Here is a 23285-nt window from a genome sequence, read left to right as displayed (position 1 = left end):
TATGATCCATGGTATCTTTACACTTAACTTACATGTTCTGCAGTTATTCTTTATGCTTCACAAGCTCCTGTGAGCCTGAGCAATGGCCCCTGATGCTCCATCTCAGAAAGCAGAGCCAGGGGTACTCAGGCCTTCCATCCTCAGTGTTCCCAGCTGCTTTTCCCATCATTATTCCCATCACTTTGCCCAGGCTTTATGTTCCTACAGCAAAGTTACAGCTCCATGGGTAGGCTGGAGCAAGGCAAGAACATTGTCTCCACCCTGATTCAGGGCACATGGACTTCAAGTCCAGTCTCATAAACAGAAACTTCACCCATTTTTTCATCCCTAGGTGATAAAACTAAGTAAGAATTAAGTCCCATCTGGAGTTCACCTTCCCAGCTGACCCAAGTACAGGGAATGCACTGTCCCTTGAACCTGGATAGTGTTAAACACACACAAAAATAAAAAGAGCAAAGAGCAAAGGAAATTTGTGATGCAAAGAGCAGCTAAATGCAATTTAGGATCATTTTGGTGGAGTTATATGCAGCTGATGAATTATCCATTCACATCAATCTTAGTCTTTTATTGACTTCCACTCTAAGAACCTGACTGCATGTGGGTTAGTTTGAAACACCTAAATAATACCCAGGCTCCTTAGAGTCAGAACAGAAAACAAAATTCAGCAAGGGAATGCCAGCAGGATAAATACCCAGGTGGTTTCCAAAGGCTGTACCATCCAGATTTCTATTCTGTGAGGAGAAGGAGGGGGAGAGAGCTCGCAGAAAATATCTTTGTAGATATATGTACAACTGTCAGGGGAGCACAAGAGACAGCTACTGCAGATCTGTTTGATGTGCAGTCATATGAACAACACAGCATTCATTGCTGATAAGGAATAAGCCTACACAACAGTGATCTAAGGAGAATGTCACTTTAAAAGGCAATAGAAAACTTGACGTGTGGCAGACTCATGCTTCTCCTCACATTATTGACTGCAGATCCAGAATAATGAGTAATAAAAAGAACAAAGGTTTGCTACCAACATAATAGGAAAAGATGATCCCAAGTGGATTCTCGGGCTTCCTGGCATGTTATCTTCTATGCCAAAATTAATGGAACGAGGCTTAGCTGAATTGCTGCTCCTCTCTTCAAAGTTGCTCATATGAAGTTCACATGAATAAAGAATTAATCTGCGTGTGAGGCCAGAGGACAAGAGCATCAATCTGCTTTTAAATCTACAACGCAGTATCGCTCCTAGATACGACTTTTGATTAGGCATACAGGAAAGGACACACACACAACTAAGTCCTTGGTGATAGGAAATGAAATTAAAGCTTTGATTATTTCAGTCTCTGAACCTTCCACAAAAAAAAAAAAAAAAGGTGAGTTATTGTGAAGATGCATAAAATGTATAATTCTGCAGGCTTGCAGGTATCTGTCCTGACCAGAGCTTTAAAACATGCTCTAATCCATAATCTGCACTCATATTGATAACATCTGATTGCAGCCAAGATTTGTAACATTCTGTAGAGCGAGCAGTAAAGTTCAGGGAACACAAAAAATAAACCCACAGAGAGCCCTCACAAAGTGATGAGAGACATTTCTGTTTCATGGCACACACCACTATTGGCATCTGCTGCTACCTCAACTGCAAAGGGCTCCAACCCTCAAGCCCTGACCCCTGGGTGGGCTCAGGGCAACGAGAAGCATCCCTGAGCTCCGTGCCAGCACCCAAAAACCTCCTTGTCCTCTGAATTCCCACCGGGAACCAGCTGCAGCCCCACTTCATCCTGCTCCTCCCAGGCATGTTTCTCCTTTCTGTACAAATCTCTGTGCAGATCTGCATGAAAATCTTCCCATTTTGCTCAAGTTAGAAGCCAACAGCACACAATTTCACTGCCTTTAAAAATAAACTTAAGAACTGCTCAAAGGTGCTGTTTTGTAGGCAGTTTTCATGAGCATGAACAACAGGATTACTTGGGAATTAGGACTTTCAGACAATGCTGAAGGCTGCATATACCCTACAACTTTATTTTTTAAATTCCCGTCATGTACCAAGCCTGTCAAGCTATGAACATTAATGCAATTAACCCCAAATAAAGATGAAGTGACTTTTCAAAAATTGGTTTTGCTACACTCTGGCCCTTAATTACCTACTTATATATAAAGTGAAATGCAGACACTGGGCACCCTCTCTTTGATGTTTTAACCTCTCAGTACGTAAGATGCTTAAGCAGCAGCACCAGTGCACAGGATAAATCTGTAATCCAACCTGCCCTGATCGAGAGCTTCTGATGCAAGATTCAACTTCTGCTAAAAGTGTCTGCAAACCAAATTGGTTCTTTGAGATTATCAAAAAGAATTAATCATAATGTGCCTCTAACTAACATACTTAATCCTTCATATAGCACAAATTTGGGGACCTGTCAGAAATTAAGTCTACACTTCCACAAATATTTATTTACTATTATTCACATTATCAAACTTTAATTTAGAAAGAATGAAAGGATCATGCTACTCTCCTTTAAGGCTAACAGCAGCATCCAGTGTAGCTATTTATTTATCAGGTTCTACACCAGGAATTTCAATTCCCAGCTTTTGCCCACTGAACTGCACCTATGTCAAGTGCATGGTGTAGCTGAAAGCCACAGCTACACCCAAAATGATCCACAGCTCCAAAGGGAGGTTGATACCTAATGCTCTCCTCTCTGGATGAGGCACATCTTCTAAAATTTTATTTTTATATAAGTATATATAGCCTCTAATAAGCTTATTTAAGAGCAGCCTTATATATTATTTCTATATGAGGTGCTGATGTTTTCCCTCCTCTCACAGAGCCTGAGCTGTACTATATTGCTCTACACTAATAATATAAACACAACACTGTGATGAACACATTTTTAAAGATGAACAGCCACTGTGCCAGAAACACAAATTTCCTGCAGTCTGTATTCCATAGTAAACTAATTAGCACTTCACATCAGAAATGAAGTGCCACAGTCTTTTAACTTTATAAATGATTAAGCAGCTGCTGTCTGATTCCTCAAACAGCAAATTTCATACCTGCCATACCCAGAACTACAAAATCAGGTCAGGTTCAAAACAAGCAGCAGATGCTCCAGTTTCACGAGTCACGGTTTATCATCTTGCACTACCACACACTATCACCATCAGAACAACATCACCCAGTTTTCAGAAGACAAACCTAGTTCCTCCAGTGCAGCAGGGCTGTAATTTAGCACAGCTCCACTGGCTTCAGTGAAACCTCATGTGCCCAAACACACAATCAGGTGGGGATGCTCAAGGAGGCTACGTGACACCTGGCAGTAGGGAGCAGCACTTCTAATGCAGGTCACTCTTAACACATACCTACGTACAAATTGTATTTAAATTTGTATAAACATGTATTTGTAAGGTGGGAGAATTTCACAGCCTCAAAGTCAGTTCACACTGAAAAGATACCTAGCAGGGAGAAACACCAGACCTGTGGGGAAAGAAGGATGAGGAAATGGGAGAAAAGAGTTTGATCTCCAGCTGAAAAAGGATTTGTCTCTATCACACACAACAGAGCCTGTGAATGCTTTCTAAATACAAGTTTATGTCATTTTTTAGCCACGTGGGTGATGGCCAGCAGAGCAGGATGGGGACCAGCAGGAAGGCTGACACCTACCCAGCCACAGCACCACTGTCTGCATCTCTCTGGGCACAGAGACCTGCCCAGGGACACAGCACAGCAGGTCAGGATGTGACACTGCCCTCCCTGCTCCAGGATGGGGCAGGACCCTGGAAAACCACCCTCTTGTTCTCTGCCTTGTGGGAAGGGCTTCCTCCTCAAGGAAAGCTCCTTCAGGAGGGGAGAGTCATCACCAGTGACATGGGAAACCATCCTGCTCTTGGTTCTACTCCCAGGTCACATCTGGAGGAAACGAGAGATCAAATGGCACAGGGTGGAAACGTGGAGCATCCTCAGAGCTGCAGAGATTGGCACCACCAACAGAGAGGGCTTCACCCAGAGCCTCCCTGGGACAGAGCTGCCAGAGGAAATGACTCAGTCCCTGTGAGAGGGAGGATTCTCCTTCTGGGAAGCATCCCTGGGAAGTGACAGCACAGGGGGGAAGAGACTGTGGCTGCCTTTGCAAGCTGAGGCAGGAAAAGCAATTTCTCTCCAAGCTGCTGATTTCACCTACCTGAAGGTGCTGATTTCACCTCACTGCTTCCTAACCAGGTGCTAGCCCAGCAACAGGTCACTCTCAGTCCCATGCAGGCTGTGCTGTGCCTCCTACCCCAATACCAGCCCTCAGAGATGGTCCCCAAGCCTGAGAGGGGACAGGAGCCTCCAAAGAGGGACTGAGACCCTGCAGAGCAAAGGGCAAGCAGCTATCACACCCCATGAAAATAAATTATAGAAAGAGACAAACACCCTCTGCATCTCCAATCTCAGTGCTCTTATACTTCTACCTCCCCCAGACTGGCAGCGAGGAGTAATAAAGTGCACAAAATACTTTCAACATCCTAATTTTGGAGGCAAAACTGTAGCATCTTCTGTGCACTCACACACCATGCTGACAAAATTTCTACCTCCTGTGCCCCATTACTCAGGCGAGTCAGTCCAGTCCCTTCACCTCCCACCCAGAGTTGCTGCAGCAGCTTCCCAGCAGCTGGAGCAGGGCCAGGTCCCTCTCCGTGGCTGGACACTCCTCCTGCCCATCCTCCTGGAGCCATGGAGTGCTTCAGGGTCTTATCAGAGACGTGGCAGGTTCCAAGTCTGCAGGGGCAAAGGGATGCAGGCAGGTGACAGGTCCAGCCTCACTGGTTTGTGCCACGCTGCCCTGGCTGCAGGAGGGTTTCCTCCCCAGCTCTGGTCACTCTGGTGGCCACCATGCTCCCTGCCAGGTGCCACACCTGCCCAGCTCCCCTCAGGCACCACCATGGATGCTGCCATTGCCCTGCTAATGTCCCGGACATTAAACGTGGGGCAGCGTCTCCTTCATTTTGAGTCGCCAAGGAGTATTAAAGGGAGCTTGGAGAAGCCAGGTAATTATTTCTGGATGAAGAATTTCACAGTAGATAGAAGTACGTGAGGAGTGTGGAAACCATGGCTGCCCCAGCTTTATGATTATTTTATAGCCTCATTAATCTGTGGCAAATGGGGCAGAATTAGTACATAACCTAAATACTGGGCAGAGATCTACAGCTCTGTAAGAGGAAGCATAAATTAGATAGTCAAGTTTCAGCATTTTGCATGATATATGTGGACACAGAGACAAAAATAAGAGCCCAAACCTACCAGTGTTCCTGACAAGAATCTTTTATACAGTGAGAATAAGTGATATCTAACTCATATAATTATATCTTCAGTGCATCCATTCTCTTAGGATGAGTAACTTAGGATGCTGTAGCCTCTAGAAAAATCATGACTCAGAGCAATGCTCTGCCCTTGATTAGGCTTCATGGGTCATGCCTAGCCCAGGGAAGGTGTACCTAGGAAAGGACTTACCCTTCCCTATGTACCTGCTCAGATGTCAGAGTTCAGATCGCTGCACTCCATCAAACAGGAACCAAGACAACATCTTGGATGCCTCTGTGCTTCTTCTCCCTATCCCCAGTTCCAAACCCAGCAGAGCAGGATTCACTTCTGTGTCCATTCAGCATCTGGCACAGCAGAGCACCAATACTGATACAAGCACTCCATCAAAATCCTTATTTAAAGTAACCCATCCCCAGGGCTGCTGGCTGGCAGGGATGAGGGCAGCAGCACAGCAGAGCAGCTGATGCTCTCCCAGGGCCACCAGCACTCACTTCACCTCCCCCAGGCCCAGGCCCCAGCCCCACCACTCCAGCATGCCCAAGAGAATTGTCCTGTGGACATTTTCATCTGGGATTTGATCCTGCACAACCTGAAGACAACAGATCTTGTTGCACTTGCTATAGGTGAGGCCAGTTCAGATCCTTTTGAGGCAGAGCTGTGCATTTTCCCAGCTAGGGGAGATTCACTAACCAGTGGAAAGAGAGAGTAGCTGTTAATAAAAGAGACAAAAATAAATTGGTATTGTAAGTCTATATAATAAATTGCCAGCACTTTTGGTGCTATGGACTGATGTTTTCTGTGAACACAGGTCTGCTGCAATTGCACTTCCAGAGCTAGGAAACACAAAAACAACATTTCACAATGTCTCATCTGTTGCTACAACAATTAGTGCCTCATTTTATTAACAAAGTACCTGTAAAGTACTCATTTGCCAGCTCTGGGCAAATAAATGGGCAATAACCATCTAAAATTTGAAAGGAGGCAGCTTGGGATGTCTTGTTAGAACAGATGAGCTCTGGTGTAAAGCACCTCTTGAAGGTGAGGCTGGTTTCAGGGTGGCTGAATGTGGCTCTGGAGAAGGAAACAAGTTGAGCAGCTCAGGGCATTTTCCCAAAGAGGGGTCACTTCATGACTGTGGGGGTGCAAAGAGCAGCTGATCCAAAGGAGAAGGAGAAAGAGCAGCCATTGAAAGGATGTTTTCATCCTCAGAAGGCATCCAAAACAAACAAGCAGCATGCCATGGGCTTGATCCAAAGCCCTTTGAAACCAGTGGAAAGCCTCCAGCTGCCCTCAATAGGCTCATGGGGAGGCCGGGCATGCCTTGGGAGCCCCACATGCTGCCCCACCAACAAACACCAGCGCAGTGGGGACCCTTCACCTCCTGCAGCTCCTCCTGCCACTGCTGTTCTGCTCTTCTCAGCCCCAGCAGGCATTCTGCAATCATTAGCTATTCAAGCCATTCAAATTATATTAAATATACGCATATAAAAATATTTTTTTTCTACCCAGCCCCAGGAACTCGTACAGGTCTTGAATCCATTGCTGACGTAGCTGTGGATCACAAGATCTGCACCAAAAACCTGAACTCTGCTTCTGTGCTTCACAAGGTTCCTTCTGGAGCCACCACACAGCCCAGTCCTCCCCCAGTTGCCACCTTTGCGTTTGCCCTGGAGCTTTCAGGAGCTGCACAAGAAATCTGCACTGATGCTACAGAAATTCCAAGTTCTTCTCACCAAGACAGGTCAAGTTTAGACAACACATTTTGCACGTTCAAGCTGAGCAAGGCTCCTTCGAGTCCCGATCCAATTTTCCCTCCCTTGCGATGAAGAAATGCCCAGGGGAAAGGCCAGCAGCTCCAGCAGTGCTGTCAGACTCTGCAGGGTGGGAGCAGTGAAATGTCAGAAACACAAACAATGAGAGAGGAAGAGGGAGGGAAACTGGGATGGCCACGGGGGCTGAATCAGCCCGTTGAGGTCAGCAGGGTGAGGTGCTGGGCACAGAGCCCTGTCCCTGCCAGGTGAGGCTCACCCACAGCTCACCCCGCTCTCACAGCCCCACCAGACACACGGGGCACACACAGCAAGTCCCCCCTGCCAGCACATCTGTCCCCACAGCTGGTGGCCATGGCCACAGCCACGGGACAAGCTGTGCAATCCCTTATCCCAGTACTTGTGGAGGTGAGGACAAGGGTGCAGAGGCAGGGCTGTTAGCTCAGCCCACACTCAGTCACTCATTTTCCAGTTAACCGGGGAGAACAGAAGGGGAGAGGCAATGATAAAGCCCATTCTCCCATTCTCTGTTGATAAAACAGGCTGTTAAAACTCAATATACTTCAGATCCAGTGTTTCGTTCTGGTTTTTAACTCTTTTTAACTTTTCCCTCAGTCACCTTGGCAAAAAGGGAAGCAGAGCAGACATGCTGAGAGTGAAGCTTTAGCCCAGCCAGGCTCCCACAGTTTCCTAATCTCTCTTCTGGCCATCCTGCAACAGCATCAGCTCCCCAATGGAGGTCAATCTGAGACCATTCATACACTTTAAAAGTTATTCCTGCTCTAATGGGCACAAATGAGAATTCTGCATTTGTTAACAATTATCCCAGGCAATAACTTCAATTCCCCCCCTTACTTCCAAAGGAAACAATGCAGACTGAGAACTGAGTAGTACCTGTTGGCAGAGAATTTTTTAAATTAATGGATAAGAGGGGCTCAATGGCTTCCTAAAAGAAGAAATCCCATTGCTTCCCTCTTCCTGCCCCCGTGGGATGTAAAGCAGACTTGAAAACTGCCCTGGCCATTATCAGAGCTGTGATTCAATCAGCTTTTCATGGTCCTAATTAACGGCTATTTGTTTTCATGGGCGTGATTCCTCACTTGCCAAGACTGCAGAATCATTATATATTTTTCCCTTCCTCCTTGGAGAGGACATGAGACCTTAGCCAGGCAAAGGAAGCCATTTGGAGCAGGAAGAGGATGCTTGGAAGTAGAGCTGGGGTGCTTATATTAGGCCCTTTCGGAGGTCAGAAGATCAAACTGACTTTTTTTTAAAAAGAAATCTGCTGTTCTCATTTACATTAATGGCCAAACTGTAGCACCAAGGGCTCTTTGCCTGCCCAGCTGGTCCTGGAGGATGCTCCCCAGAAACCCAACTCCCATCCTGTGCAGGTGGCTGGAAGGGGACAGGGGACATCCAGCCCAGGGAAACCAGAGCACCTGGTCCTCCTCTCCCTACAGCTCCATCAGGAGGAAGGAGAACTTCCACCTACTTCTGACTGGACCCTGCTACACCCAGTTTCACTCCCTCCTGCCTCATATACTGTTCGTCAAGGCAGGCAGTAGCTTTTGGGTGGGAACAACTCCAGGACTAGGGTTTTGGAGGGTAAAGAAAACACAGCTAAAGGCTGAACGGGCTCAAATGTCCCATAGGCTGCCTGCAGAGACAGCAACATTTGCTCTTTAGGGGCACAGACAGAGGGGACTGTCCCCCCATCACAGCCCTGTCCTTCCCACCCTCCCCAGGCACTCAGTGGCCTTGGCAGGGTCATGGGGATATCTGTCCCTTCTGCACAGAGGCAGCAAACTCCTTCAGCACACAGCCAACTAGAATTCACACAGGAGGGGAAAATAAATTCTGGGGTTCAAAAACAAATCTAGCTGGTGCTACATTATCAAATCCTGGGGGAGTTAAAAAAAAATACAAGAAGAGATACATGTAACATACTTTGCCCCTTCCCCCGCTGCTGAATGTTAAATCAAATAGTGCTTCCCCCCACCAAGAACACAGCAGCCACGGGAATACAACTCCTGCTTCTGTATTGCTAAGTGATGCACTGGCCTTACAGCAGGTAAAATTGTGGCACAGCACCATCTGTTTCCCAATATGCTTGCTGCCAGCTTCCATTGCAGGGATTTACTCCCACAGCCCTTCCAAGGCAGAGCATCTGTCACAAGAGAAAGGGATCTGTCACCTGCCCACTGCCTATTTGGGACACAGCCTATTGAAAGGTAGGGACAGAATATTTATTTTCTGTTGCACAGCACAGGCTCACAGTGCCAGCTCCAGTGAATAGCCCTTGATGATGCTACACATCCTTAAAATATTGCAGGGGAAGGCACATTTTCCAGCTGTTTGTGCCTTTTGCCAGAGCACATTTAGATCAGCAGTTTCTCTTCTAAATATTCTGAGGGTTGCTGCAAATTTTCCACTATGATTAAGTAGAAGGAGAAAAGCAGCCAACAGCTCCACATCTTTAAATTGAAATTCAAGGGACTTGTACACAAGTACTTGTGAAAGCCTCAGATGTCAGTCAGGCAGCTTCCAAACTCTTGTGATGGTTTCAGGCAGATCCCAAACAGTGACCAAAGCCCCAGGGGGCTCAGGACAGAGCAGACCCCAGGGGTGACCATCCCCAGGGGGTGCCAAGCCCCAGTGCTGGGGGTGCAGAGCCCCCCCAGGACTGCCCCATCTGCAGCTCCCTTGAGCTACTGCTGGACAGACTGGCAGGCAACAGAGCAAAGCCCACACTCCAACTGGAGCCAAATTCCTGCTGTTCTCCCTCAGAGCAGCTGGTGAGGCTCTGTGCTCAGCCAGGGGAGCAGAGCCCTGGGCAGCTGGAGCAGCAGGTTCCCCTGGCTGCAGGAGGGTTTCCTCCTCAGCTCTGGTCAGGCACCACCATGGATGCTAACATTGCCCTGCTAATGTCCCAGACATGAAACTTGGGACTTAAACTAAGTGTTTTGGGGCTGTGAGGTTGTGGTACAGGTTCCAGCAGCTGGCTCGAGCCAGGGCAGCATTCCCACATGGTTAAGCCTCCATCCCCTCAACAGCATCATGTCCAAATGGCCAGCTGACCCTCCAGCCAGCCCAGCATCGGGAGCCACGCCAGGTCTGCCATGAGCAACACCCATGCAAAACAAACCTGGGAGAAGCCTCTGAATACATCCATGTTCTGTCACCTCCGATCTAAGCTCCACCAACCACTGGGACATTCCCCAACTCCTAAGGTGGTAACAATCCCCCGGCTTCAATTCATTACCAACCCAAAGAAGTTCCTCTCACCTGAGACTCGGCAGACAGGCACCTCCTGGAAGGGAAAGCTGCTTGCACACCTCACCCTCTGCCACACGCCATAGGCTGTCCCGGATCCGTATCCAGATGCTCGGCCTTGGCTCTCCTGCACAGCCTGGCCCGGTGGCTGTCCTGGCCAAGGGTGCTGGCCACACACGGGCACCCGAGCTGCTGGCTGCAGGCAGGGGAATTCCTGCAGCACCGGCAGGAGCGGCCAAGCACCTCCCAGGGCAGCCGGGACGGGAGCAGACGAAAGCAATGAGCAAACTGGTTCAGCCTGTTGCTGCCTCTGCGCTCCGCACACGGGAGGTGCGCAAGTCAGGTGTTTGCTCCTGCCCCAGCTTGGAAAGAAACAAAAAACAAAAAACACAAACCAAAAAAAAAAAAAACCCCCCCCCAATAAAAAAACAAAAAAAACCCCCCAAAAACAAACAAAAAAAAAAAAAAAAACAAAAACCCCCCAAAAAAACCCCCAAACCGCCCCAAAAACCGCCCCAAAAAACGCCCCAAAAAACAAAACAAACAAGAAAACCAACCAAAAAAAACAACAAAAAACCCAAACAAAAACCCCTCAAAAAATTTATGAAACAAACAAAATAAACCAAACCCCCCCCCCAAAAAAAAAATCCAAAAAAGGCAAAAAAAAAAAAAAACCAAAAAAAACCAAAAACCAAGTGGTTTCATAGGATTTAAGACTTTCACCTAACTACTTTCAAAGAGGATATTTGATGACTGAAATAAGGATAAAACAAGACCTAGAATTTCAATGCCAAAGTTGTAGCAAAACAAACCCTTCCCCTCCCCAGAGTTAATTTTTTTTTTTTTACATATAAGCACCTCCTCTTCTACAGCCCTAATTTTATTGTCCAGTCAGGAATGGGGAGTCTTGTTTCCACTTCTCTTCCCTCCAACCCCATCAATGTCACAGGCTGTAAGAAATCAAGACAACAGCATCACTTTACAACCTGCTCTCATCTCCCATGGAAGGAAAGCAGAGGATCCACCTATGCTTCAAAAAGATCCAGCTGATCTGGAAGTACAACCTGTTATACTCTTCTTATACCTTAAATATCTCAATGCGCAGGTTTCAGTAGCTGCTTTGCTGCCTCAGGGATGCACCACATCAGTGCACCAAAACACACAGCGAAAACACACAGCTCTGAGCCAAGGGAAAGGCTGATTCCAAGCCTGGCACAGAAGCCACTGGCCAACCTGTGGCTTTGGGACTCCCCCTTGGTGCCATCAGAAACACAATCTCACTTCAGCTCTTCAAGAGAGCCCAGCTGAGCTCAGATCCTGGGATGCTTTTTCTCATTTCTCCCAGTAAAATGACTTCCTAGCAAGAAGTCACTGGGCACCTCCTTTTCATCACTGCAGCGCTGTTAGTGCCTGTGCTTTGCTGCATTTCAGCCCTGAGAGATTCACCTGCTTCACTGTGCCTCCCAGAGGTGTGTGTAAAATCAGCACCCCCAAAGGAGCCTTGCCTACAGCACCCAGAATGCTCCACTTGGAGATTTTAACATTTATGATTTAAAACATCTTAAAGCATCAGTGCATGAGTGCACTTCTGGCCTATTGTTGGACTGCTCTGCTGGGAGAAACCTAATCAATTTATCCTCACAGTTCTCCAGCCTTTGCTCATCCTCAGTATTATACACCATGTATGGATTTTATCCTGTTCATTATTTCACTATTTCTACAGTGTCTTTATGGGATACAAGGCAGAGTTATCTATTTTCCCTTGCAAAAATCTCATGCATCCTAAATGGAAAAATCATTCCAGATTTTTACTCACAGTCACACAGAACAACCTCCATGTCCCAGCCTGTAAGAGCAGACTGGGATTACACAAAACGCTAGGGACCAAGACCCTGGTGCAGACTGAACCACAGCACAGCTCCATGGTGACATTCCCATGTCCCCCATCCCCGCAGCCACTCCTGCTGCATGCCTTGGTTCAGCCCAATAAACCCCTCCTTGCTTAGCATCTTTTAAGTTCATCTCTGCATAATCCTTCCCTCCATTAGGCTAATGAATGAAGTGTTTCCAAGGAGCAGAAACACACTTGTTACCAAATTACAAGAGTCGGGCTGAAGCAGATCCTTTAAACAAACACATCCTGACTAAGCTCTTCTAACCCTGTTTACCCAATCCCTCCTCTCCAGCCCTTGGGTATCCCCAAAAAGCAGCAGCACTTTGTTCTGCAGGACCGGTCTTTCCATGGCCCAGGGCACTGGCCTGCCCTTATGCAAGGAATTTGTCCAATTCCCCTCCTGGGTGAATTCTGCTGGGCTTCTCTCCTGCATCCACACACCTGTTCTTAGAGAGGGCAGCTCTCTAGGGCAGCATTAAAAACATCCAATGCTGCCAAAATCTCCTGCTCTCCCTGGCTTTTCTCCTCAGCAGCTGCAGCATGCTTGGCTTACAGTTTTGGGGGCTCTCACCCATAAAACTCAAGCCTAGGGGAGCTGCCCACACTGCTTGGGGAGCCCCAGCCCCCCAGGACTCCAGGGTTACCAACCTCCTCTCAAAAACTCTATTTTTAATCCCAGCGATCACAATGATGACGGTGGCAGGACTTGCACCAGTTTCAACCCTCCCCACATCACAATTACTACAGTGTGCAAACAGCCAGAGAAATACAGGATGACAAAGCCCATCCCCAAATATTTCAGCCCTTTGGGCACGAAGCAAAACCTTTCCCAGTGCTCACACAGAGGGATGCCAGCACACTGCAGCCTGTCCCACGACTGAGGAACACTGCACCAGGCACAGCAGCACAGGGCACACTCTGCCCCAGCCCACCAATGCATTCCTGCAGCCCTTCAAAGCCTCCCCACAAGTTTATTAAATTTTATTTTACAGATACCACATCCCCACAGATGCTTTCCCACCTCAAGAGCAGTGATGCTCTTGAGGAAAGGCGAATTTTCCCCTCTCACTAAACACCCACCGATCGGCCATGGGGAGATTCCCACTGGGAGCAGCACCAGGCTGAGGTTAAAGAGATTCTGCTGATCAAAACCTTGGCAATGCCTGAGCAGGGATTCCTGGATTTATTCAATTATTCATGCCGGGCAGTGCCTCACTAGAGGGCAGCCAGCACACGGCTCCCACAGCCCAAACCTCCAAGGCTCAACACAAACTCACTGTGCAATTACAGAAGGCATCTGTGGCAGGAATATTCTTCTCTCTCTCAGGACTTTTCATAGAGGAGTACAGAGGAAAGAAAGAGCAAACAATTTCTATTCCTGCTCCTTGTTTTTGCCATGTGGAATGTGTTTGGATAATTGTTTACCTGGGGTGATTACTTGGTTGGATTCTGGTGAGGATTGTCTGAGCCTGATGGCCAAATCAACCCACCTGGGGCTGGGCTATGGTGAAAGGGTCACGAGTTGTGAGTTAGATATGGCAGATAGAAAAAGTAGGCTTGTAATTTTAGTATCTCCTTTAAAGAGTATATTAATGCATTATAGCATAGTTATAATAAAGAAATAATTCAGCCTTATGAACTGGAGTCAGACATCATCATTTCTTCCCACTGGGTTCACCTGCATTTACAATAGGACAGTGTGCAGAGCGAGGGATAAAACACTTCATTAATGCCACTCTGCATGTGGTGTGGCTCAGACAGGGGCTCCCAGAGGTACATCCCTTACTCCCAGCACCCTGAGTGCTCAAATTCACTCACCACCTCCAATATTAAAACCTGCTTTTCATGATTTCCCCACTAAAGTGCCAGTATTTACTGAACAATGCAATTTTTTCAGCAGAACCTCTAAATTTTTCTCCACAACCCCAGGAGAAAGAGGCAGAAATTTATTTGGCTACCTACAGAGGGGAAAAACAGCAATTCATTAAAAAATCCCAGCAATTCACACACATTGAAAAAAAAAATCCAGGCCCTAATTTTGTTTTATATACCACACAAATATAAATCAATGAACCAACAGCACCACAGCAAAGTTCCCCTTTCCCATGGGAATACCCAGGACCTCACCAGATAAATTCCTTCATGCCAGAAACAGCCAGATCAAACCCCAGTGCTGGGAGATCTGCTCTGCATTTTAGGTATTTACAGTAAATGCTTACCGTGGTGTAATGGCCATTGTATGGCAACAATACCTTGTCCTGTTAGGAAATCCCATGGGAATAGGGATTTAAGGTAGACAGTGTAAGTTCTCACCAGGATTTAGTAACCTCCACTGGGACTGATTTGCTTAGAACAATAGTTAAACAGATCAAATATTCCCAGGGGACCCTTCTCTGATCAGCAATCTGATCCAAAACTTCCTGGAGCCTTTCCAGGCTGGGTCAGCCCCTCCAGTGCCAACATTTGGTTCTGGAGGGGCTTGAACCCAGCACAGCCCTGTGGATGACCCCATCTCAGCAGGGACTGCCCTTCAGTCATTTCTGCTCCACGTTTTAACCAACCAAATTCAGGTTTTTTATAGATGAAAGTCTTCACAAATTGATCTCTGTTAGAAGAAAATTGGTCTCGGACTAGAAAGGAACATAATTTAAAATATACTGCCAAAAAGAACATTGTTTTTTAAGAAGAGGACAATTTTTCTCCTTATAAGTTGCTCTCAGTTCTTCAAGGCCATCGTGGTCCCAATTCGATACCCAGATCCCAAAGGTCTCCTGGCTTCAAGGAGTAAAACAAAACCATATCCAAGAATTCCCCTGTGAGAAATCAGTCTTGCCCACAGCCACCATGTAATTAATGTGTTCCTGCTCTGTGTATTCTAAGAGCACATTGGCAAGCTGGAATTTGTTTCATACATATTTTTTCCAGTCTGTCCCTTAATCCACCTGAACTCTTAGCAAGATGACAGGACAGAGGTCACCCTTCACTCTGTTACTAGAAAGTGAGCCACTGTGGGAAAGAATGTGCAGGGCAGCACATGAAGTCACTGCCTGAGACACCTGCAGCAGCTTAGAAACTTGGACAGAATGAAGAATTAGCCCTTTTCCAGGACTGCTGAATATTATTACTCCTTTCCTTGAACAGGGATTTTCACTTATGCACACTTATGTATACATCAGAAATGAGAAAGCAAGATGGCTTGTATTAAAGACAATCCTAGGACTTTATAAGCCATACTACTTACATGCCAAAACCTCATATTGGATTTATTTTTTTAAATTTTATTCTCCAGCCCCAGTAATTTAGCAGCACATATTGATTCTGAAAGACTGGGCAAAGCTAAATGAGCAGGATGCAGGGGCAGCCAGGAGTAACTGCTGAGCCAGAGAAAGAACTGACAGAATAGGAAGAAAAATAATATCACTTAATCAAAAAAGATTAAAGAGAGTCTACGTTTCCCCCTGTTTGAATGGCAAACTTCCCATCAGATTAAAGAGACCACTTAAAACCAGAATGTTTTCCATCAGAAGTCTGGGTACAGAAAAGAAACCAGCTCATATTGTCCAGAGGCTCAAATATTCTTTCAGTTTATTCCAAAAAGAGAAATATATAGGAAAAGAAGTGATATATATTTTCTTTTTCTTCAATTAAAATAATTTTCTGGCAGTGCTTTGCTGCCCAGTGCAGGAGCACAGGCACTGCTGGGACTGACACAGGGCTCATGACCCACTGTGGAGGCAAATTCCCTCCCAGCAGTGCCAGCCCCACTGGGATCCACGGGATCAGCCCTTCACCCTGCCCTGGGGGACTCACGCCAGGAGAGGATGCAGCTGAGGTTCAGAACATCCTTTGAGGTGAAAATTAAATTCTCCATGTTCTGGGTGGGCCCCTGGGAAAGCTCCCACCTTCCCAAAAGTGAGCTGCAGCACAGGGCTGGGGAAAACCTCCCCCAGCCCTGGGGACAAGGGGACAACACAAGCTCACCCCTCCTGTAACACAGCACAAGCTGCCCATCCTCTCCTCGAGCAGAACTGCATTCTACATTCTGAAACCAGGAGAAAAAGAAACAGTGCATGGGGACAGGATTAGTGTTCAAAATTAATTAACAGATAATGCCCCAACAAATGAGTTTCATCCCAGTTTATTCCCTCCATCCCACAGGGAGAACATCCTTCTTATCAGAGCAGCAGAGAAAGTGAGGACAAGCCTAATAAAAAGACAAGCTGTACTTCTGAGAGTTGTTATTTTTAACTAATTCTCCCTGTTTTGTTCCACGTTACTTGAATTAAATGGCTGAGATTGTGCAAAGAGCCCAATCTTGCACCAGCACTAATGTGCAGTGCCCCACAAGGCAACGAGGGGCTTGGCTGAGCACAATTCCTCAAGAGGATGTTTTGATACACAGCAGAGTTGGGAGCTTGTACCCTATTACCCCAGGAGAGGAAAAACCCACGTTCCTGCAGAGGTGTGACTCTGCTCTGGGTGCCAGGGGGTGTTATGTTCTCCAGGTGATGCCTCCTAGCCAGGCACCCATGCAGCAATGGGGAGGTTGACATCTCTTCATTTCTTCTGGTCCCTGACACCTCCAGAGGCAGGGGTTTGGTGACTTCTTTTGGGGTTTTGGTAGGGGCGTTTTTTTAAGAAATTGTCTAATATTTTTGCATCCAGAAGCACTCTTCTTACTAAAGCATTGCTCTGCTATGTTGTAGTCAAATAAAAGCTCAATAATTCTGTTGTAGTTAAATAAAAGCTACTAAAGATTAGATCTAGCAAAGACTCTGAAACACGACACTGTTTCTGAAAGCCCATCAGACAAAGCCAGGGCCTGCCCCAGGACTGTGAGAAGATGGCATTAGGGTCCCTCCCCAGCACACATCCATATGTACCCAATGATGGGCCAGTTTGCAGGGTACCACACCCAAAATCGCAGCTACTGGGGCAAAAGGAAGGCAAATATTTTGAGAGAGGTGCAGAGGTGGCTGCATGCTCCACACCAGGTTCCCAGAGCATCAGGCACGTCAGGATTAGAGGCACTCTCCCCTCCAAACACAAATCCAAGGATTTCACTTCAGCTCTGCACCACCCAAACAAATCCCTGATGCAATCCCATGGGGTTCCTAGTGCTTGTGATTTTCCAAGGAGCAGGGCTGGGGAGTGTCCAGCCCTGACAGCCTGCAGGACCCTTTGGAGCACTGAGGGTCCCCCCTGCCAGAGCCTTGGAGCAAGAGTCAGGGGGACCTTGCTGGAGAAAGGTGCCTTAGCTATGAGGTCTCAGGTTAGAGACTTCTGTCTCCAGTCTGGGTTCTGATAAATGATGTTCTGGGGCAATAATCACCAATCCTGTAAGAGGAGACCTCGATGCCCACAGCAGTGAGTCATCCCCCTTGCATATCAGCCCCCAATGCCTTCCACTCCCCATTCCAGGATTTGATTCTAAACAGTTCCCATCTGTTTTCAAAGCTTCTTATCTGTTTGTTTTAGCCTGCAGCTCACAAGTTTGCTCTTTTTCCCTTTCCTTAGGGAAAGGCCACCTACCAGCATGGGCAGTGGGTTCAGGCAGCACTGAGGAATAAATGGATGTGGCTTCTGTGATCACTGGTCTGGGTGATCTCTGCCCCCTGAATCACACTGCTGAGCCACTCTTTGCAAGTGTTGTCCTACAGAGCTGCAGCTGAATTCAGCCTGGAAAAACATCTATTCCCTTCACCACCTATGAAAGTTTATTTTCCTTTAGTATGAACCATAACACATAATACAACTAGAAGAAGATGACAAGGAAAAAAATTTGGACACATTTTAAATGCCCATCAAATTCAAAATATCAAACAAATACCAGCTGTTGGTTCTGCTAATTTTCTGGGACAAATATGGTAGAAGAAAAGGATCTTGGAGGAATGCATTCAAAGCTTAAGCTGCAAGGGAAGGTGGCAGAAGAAGCAGCCCCCTCCAGCAGTGAATTACTCAACCATATCACAAATGCAAATGTGGACAATCCTGCTAAACAGGCTCAAAGCAATTGAGTCTCATAGTGAAATTCACTGAAACTACAGGAATTTGCCCTCGAAACCTTCCTTCAAGTACCCATGTCTGCACTTAGAGATCATAGGAGGCATCTAATAGATAAAATTATCGACCTTTCGAAAGCTCACTTTAAGCTGCCTACAGGGAATCACATAATTATGGGATGAAAGATAAAGCTTTGTCTGGGATAAGACAGCATAAAGCAGTGAGAAATGCATTATACAGTTATCATCATCTGGGCTTCTTTCCATCTGCCTTCTGAGGTTCCTGTTTCCAGGATCTCCTCAGCTGCCCTGAGATTCACAAACCAACCAAAGGGAGAGCAGCTATTGCAATACCAACACTCCAACAGCCTGGACTTAAAGATTTAAGAAAAAAAAAAAAAATCAAAAGCAAAGGGCCACAACCCTTTAAGAGCTGCAAACATCATGGAAATCATCATTCCTCATCTTCTGTGATCTGTCATTCTGTGATTACCAGGAAGGGCTGGAGTTGCAGCAGCATCTAAAAACACCATGGGCAGACAGTGAGGGAGTATAAAAACTCATTCTTAGGGCACAGAACAACCACTAAATGACAAGGGCTAGGGTAAAAGCTTCCTCCAAGGACTGGCTCGCCCATAGTTCTGAATCAAGATGCAACTGTCAGCTGGCTCCTGTCCCTTAAAATTACTTCCATCTGCCTTCACCCAGCCAAGCTTCTGGCATAAACAAAGCCCTCACAACCAAACATCCTCTCCCTCCACACCCCACCGTGCATTCCATTCTGGAAAGAGCAGATTCCATGCTGACCTACAGCTCTGCAGGCAAGCCTCAACACTGCTGGCCTGTTTTCTTTTGGAAGAGAGAGAGTTGTCTCCCAACAGAATCTTTCTTCCCATTGCAGGGGAACAAGTAGAGGCTGGCTGTTCCCTGTGTCCTACCACCTTCACTAAGAGACAAAAGGACATATCCCACACCAAAATTTACAGCAAAGCTACCCAGCACCTAGCAAAGTCCCAGGCTTTTTCCATCTTGGAGGTGCTTCCATCCCATCCCATCTTCCTGTCATCCCCTGGGAGAAGGGAGCTTTGTCCACAAGACCTCCCAATTCCCCCCCAGGAGTTGCTGTGTGTTTTGAAGCACTCAGATTCAGAAGAACAGAATTCATTCTGCTCCAGGATGCCAGTGCTGGACTTGACATGTATTGGGCTGAACACAGTGATATTCACTACTTCAATGCAAAAGACCACATTAAACTTGATAGATTTTGCCATCTTCTCACAGACCCCACTCCTGTATTATAAAGGAAGTGAAGCACAGACCTGGCTGCACACACAAAGCCAGTTCCAGAGCTTGGAGCACATCCCAGCTACATCCCATCCTCATCCAGAGCTGCATCCCCTCTACCAAACAGTTCACTGCACTGTCCTGAAGCATATATTAAAAAAAAAAAAAAAAAAAAAAAAAAAAAAAAAGTAAAGCCTGCAGTAATCCTTCTTTTGCCTCTTTTTGTTTTGGTTTTGTTTTGTTACTGTATGCTCCAGTTGCTGTTGGAAAGCAATTTCTGATTCAGGCTCTAGGTCCATTTAACAATTCAACTAATAATTGTATTTTATTTCTCAGACTATTAGCATGTAATGGAGCAGCAGCAGCCTTGGCTCCTGCTGTCTGGAAAGACAGAGAATTTGTGCCAAGAGCTAAATGCATTGCCTTGGGTCAGCTGGTCCCTCCAAATCCCAGAGTACATTATCTTGGGAGTGGGCATTCACCCACTCTGCTCTCAGCAGGAACTGGAGCTTCCAGTTGCTTTTCAAAAAGATAAAGAAATATCAGTGTATTTCCTAGTGCTTTCTCCCCTTCTGTACTCTTCCCACATAATAGAAAGCTGCTTAAATGAGATGTGCACACTCACAGAACAAGTTAATTAATGGTCTCAGCCTGAATTGGTGAAACCAGCATGCCTCGAGCAGTGATTTAGCACTTCTACACTCGCTGCCAGACTTTCACCTTCCAAGCAGTCTTTAATCCCCCATATTAACATTTAGCTCCCCGCTGACCCCCCATATTAACATTTAGCTCTCCTCCCTGCTGAGGGGCCTCTTCCACAACCCAACTCTTTGGGAGCTTGTTCTGAAGACAGAAGCATCCCAGGTTCCCACTGAGCTGGGAGCTGGAGTGGGGCTGCAGGGCTGGGAGGGAACTGGCACCACACTCCACAGCAGAGGGATGAACATCTGCAACATCTGCCCAGCCCCACAGCAACCAACAGGATGAGCTCTTCAACCCTCATCAGACCAGCAAAGAGCCTCATTTCTGAGGTACCAAAGTTCCTACAGAAGCAGGCTTGAAATTAAAATTCCTTCCTGCTGAAAGAAGCCTTTTCTGATTCTGGTTCATCCTACCAGCACCTTCTCTTGCAAGATGTATTTTCTTATATGATAGAAGAGAGCAAAGAGAGGAGGAAACATTTCCAGGAACTGCAGAGTTGTGTTTATCCAGCTCAGCTTCTGGTTTGCAGCAATCACTGTACCCAGGACCTGCTGCACACACTGGAGTGGACTGTGCCTGCTCTGAAAACACAGCCAGGCTCAGAGACAGCCAGGGACAGTCTACACAGAGCAGGGGTGACAAGGACAGAGAGGTCTGAGCTGTGCACCAATCTCAAGGAGCCTCTGCTGCAGGCTTTGCAGAGATCTCCTCCTGCAGAGGCTGAGCCCAGGCTGGGCTTGTGGGCAGCAGGCAGAGAGAAAATCCAAGAAATTGGTGGAGTCCTCATAGCTGGAAATGTTCAGAAAACATGTAGGTGTGGTGCTCAGGGATGTGGTTCAGTGGTGGAGCTGACAATGGTGGGACTCCATGATCCTAGAGAGCTTTTCCAGCCTCAGTGATTCTGAGATCAGACTCGGGGAGCAGAGGGAGGACTGGAGCACGGCCAGGTCCTGCTCAGCCCATGAAGGGCACCTTACCCTCTTGCACAAGACTTATTTGATCCCTGGAGATGCAAAAACAGATGGGGAAGATGAAAACCAGGGCTCTCCCCACTCACCCAACCCCAGTCCACCTGCAGGAAGAGCAGAGCAGGCACCACCCCTGTTCTCAGCCCATCTGTGCTGGGACCCAGCCAGTTACAGCTGGGTCAGGCAGGGGACAAGGGGACAGCAGAGCCCAAGTGATGTAGCAGAGCATTTTGGCACCTCTGAGCAAAGCCAGCCAGGGAAGCAGTCACGTACAGAAACCTACTCCAGCACTCCCCATTTCTCATCCAATTATGATATAATTCTTTCCTCTCCCTAAAGGATTAAAGCAACAAAGAGGGAGCACAAAGGGAGAGGTGGGAGGACTGCAGCAGCATGAGGGAGATGAGAAACCAGGGGCTCCTGCCTTTGATGTTTGGATGATCACATCATTGCAATTACTATGTCAAGGGCTCTGCAGTGTCACTGGTAAATAAATCATCCACGAAAATTAAATGTGCAGGGAGCTTGCACCACTAGTCACAGCGGGCAAAAATGAGAACAGAGAAGTCAAAGCATTTCAAACAGAGGAAAAACTCAAAAATGCTAGGAAAACAAAGTAACATTTTGGATTATTTCTGTAACAAATATATAATCTCTGTAGATGCCTGTACAGGGAAGATAGAGACTTTAGATTAATCTACTGTTCTTTGGGAAATTAAGCCATTATTTAATAATGTGTAGTCTTATTGCAGACAGAGGGAGGATAAAGAACTCATTTGTCTTGCACAAGAAAGAATCTGGCACTTGATACCTGTCCTGCTACAGCATTAAAAACTATGCAATACACTCATTAGTCTCCTTCATCACAAAAACACCTGGGTCTTCTCTCCTCCCCTCCCCTGCTGCCACAATGAGGTGATTTGTGCCACACCACAATAACACAGAATTTCACACCCCACTCTATTTCAAGAATGAACCAAAGTAAAATTCCATCCCAAGCACTCGCTGCTCGGTTGATTTGAGTTCCCTGCTATGGCTGATGCTCATTTCCCAGATGAATAAAGAGATCCATGCAAAGATGTTTGCTCAAGGTCGCTGGTGCCAGGAGCAGGCAGAGCTCCCACCCACCCTCCTCTCTGCTGACAGAAACCCCAAACCCACAGAGCAAAGGGAGCACTGCAAACATCACTGAGAGCAGATGGGATGGAGCAGGGTTTGGTAAAGCCTGACTGACATTCAGCCATTCTCTTTCCTCTCATTCAGTCTCTCCAGGCTCAGCCAAGTCCAATTTCTTCTCAGCTGTTTGCCCTAAGCTGCCTCATCCTCCCCTCCATGCTCTCCCAGCCCAGAGGTGAAGCTCCAGAAATGCTTTCTAAATGCCTGTTTTGCAATTCAAAACATCCCTAAACTGTTCCATCAGCTCAGTATTTGCCTGTAATCCCCTTTGGATCTGAAATGTTTATACAGTATTACTTGCAAGATTTAACTCGGAGATAATTAATTCAGTTCTGTGATTTTTGGCTTCATTTTGATTCTAGGGCACCAAAAGAAAACCTTTGCTTGAATCAAAGCACTTAGAAATCTGACAAACTGATTTACTGCCCTGAAGAGAACTTTTTTTTTTTTTAAATACGAATTGGTTCCTACTTTTACCCACTCCCACTTTTGTTTAAACCCACCTACTGATGGTGGGAGCACAAATTCTAAAATCACACGCTCAACTGCTGTATCATGTTTATTTTAATCAGAGCCCATCCCATTCTAGTTGCAAGTATTTAAAGCCCAGATTTGGAGTGCGAAAGCAAATTAAAATGAGAAAAATCAGTAAAAGTGATGGCACCCACCACCATTAGCAAGCACAGCACGTGTCACTGCTCTCAGGGCAGGGGATGCAAAGGATAGGAGGGAATGGTTTCTGATTTCCAGAGGCAGGGCTGGATGGGATACTGAGAAGAAATTCTTCCTGTGAGGGTGGTGAGGCTCTGGCACAGGTGCCCAGAGAAGCTGTGGCTGCCCCTGGATCCCTGTAAGTGTCCAAGGGCAGGCTGGATGGGGCTTGGAGCAACCTGGGATAGTGGAAGGGATCCCTGCCCTTGGAACCAG

The 23285-nt window shown here is 46.7% G+C and overlaps 1 protein-coding gene across 3 annotated transcripts in view; it reads right to left on the bottom strand.

Moving 5' to 3' along the window:
* FRMD4B (FERM domain containing 4B) overlaps positions 1-23285 on the bottom strand; it is a 125961-nt gene that overhangs the window by 82002 nt on the left and 20674 nt on the right. The window contains exon 1 of one of the 3 annotated variants that reach the window (XM_085590305.1): positions 13504-13693. The exons of 1 other annotated variant lie outside the window; for it this stretch is intronic. In XM_085590305.1, coding sequence (XP_085446431.1) covers positions 13504-13563 — 60 coding nt within the window. In that variant the 5' untranslated portion in view covers positions 13564-13693. Of the gene's footprint in view, positions 1-10344; positions 10554-13503; positions 13694-23285 lie in introns of those variants that run through there. One more of the 3 variants, XM_085590308.1, reaches the window with a different exon arrangement.

The sequence above is a fragment of the Lonchura striata genome, chromosome 12 (assembly GCF_050655825.1).
Source record: "Lonchura striata isolate lonStrDom1 chromosome 12, ASM5065582v1, whole genome shotgun sequence".
Classification (NCBI taxonomy): domain Eukaryota; kingdom Metazoa; phylum Chordata; class Aves; order Passeriformes; family Estrildidae; genus Lonchura; species Lonchura striata.
Note: the sequence above shows the minus strand (reverse complement) of the source record. Positions and strands in the feature narration are given on the sequence as shown.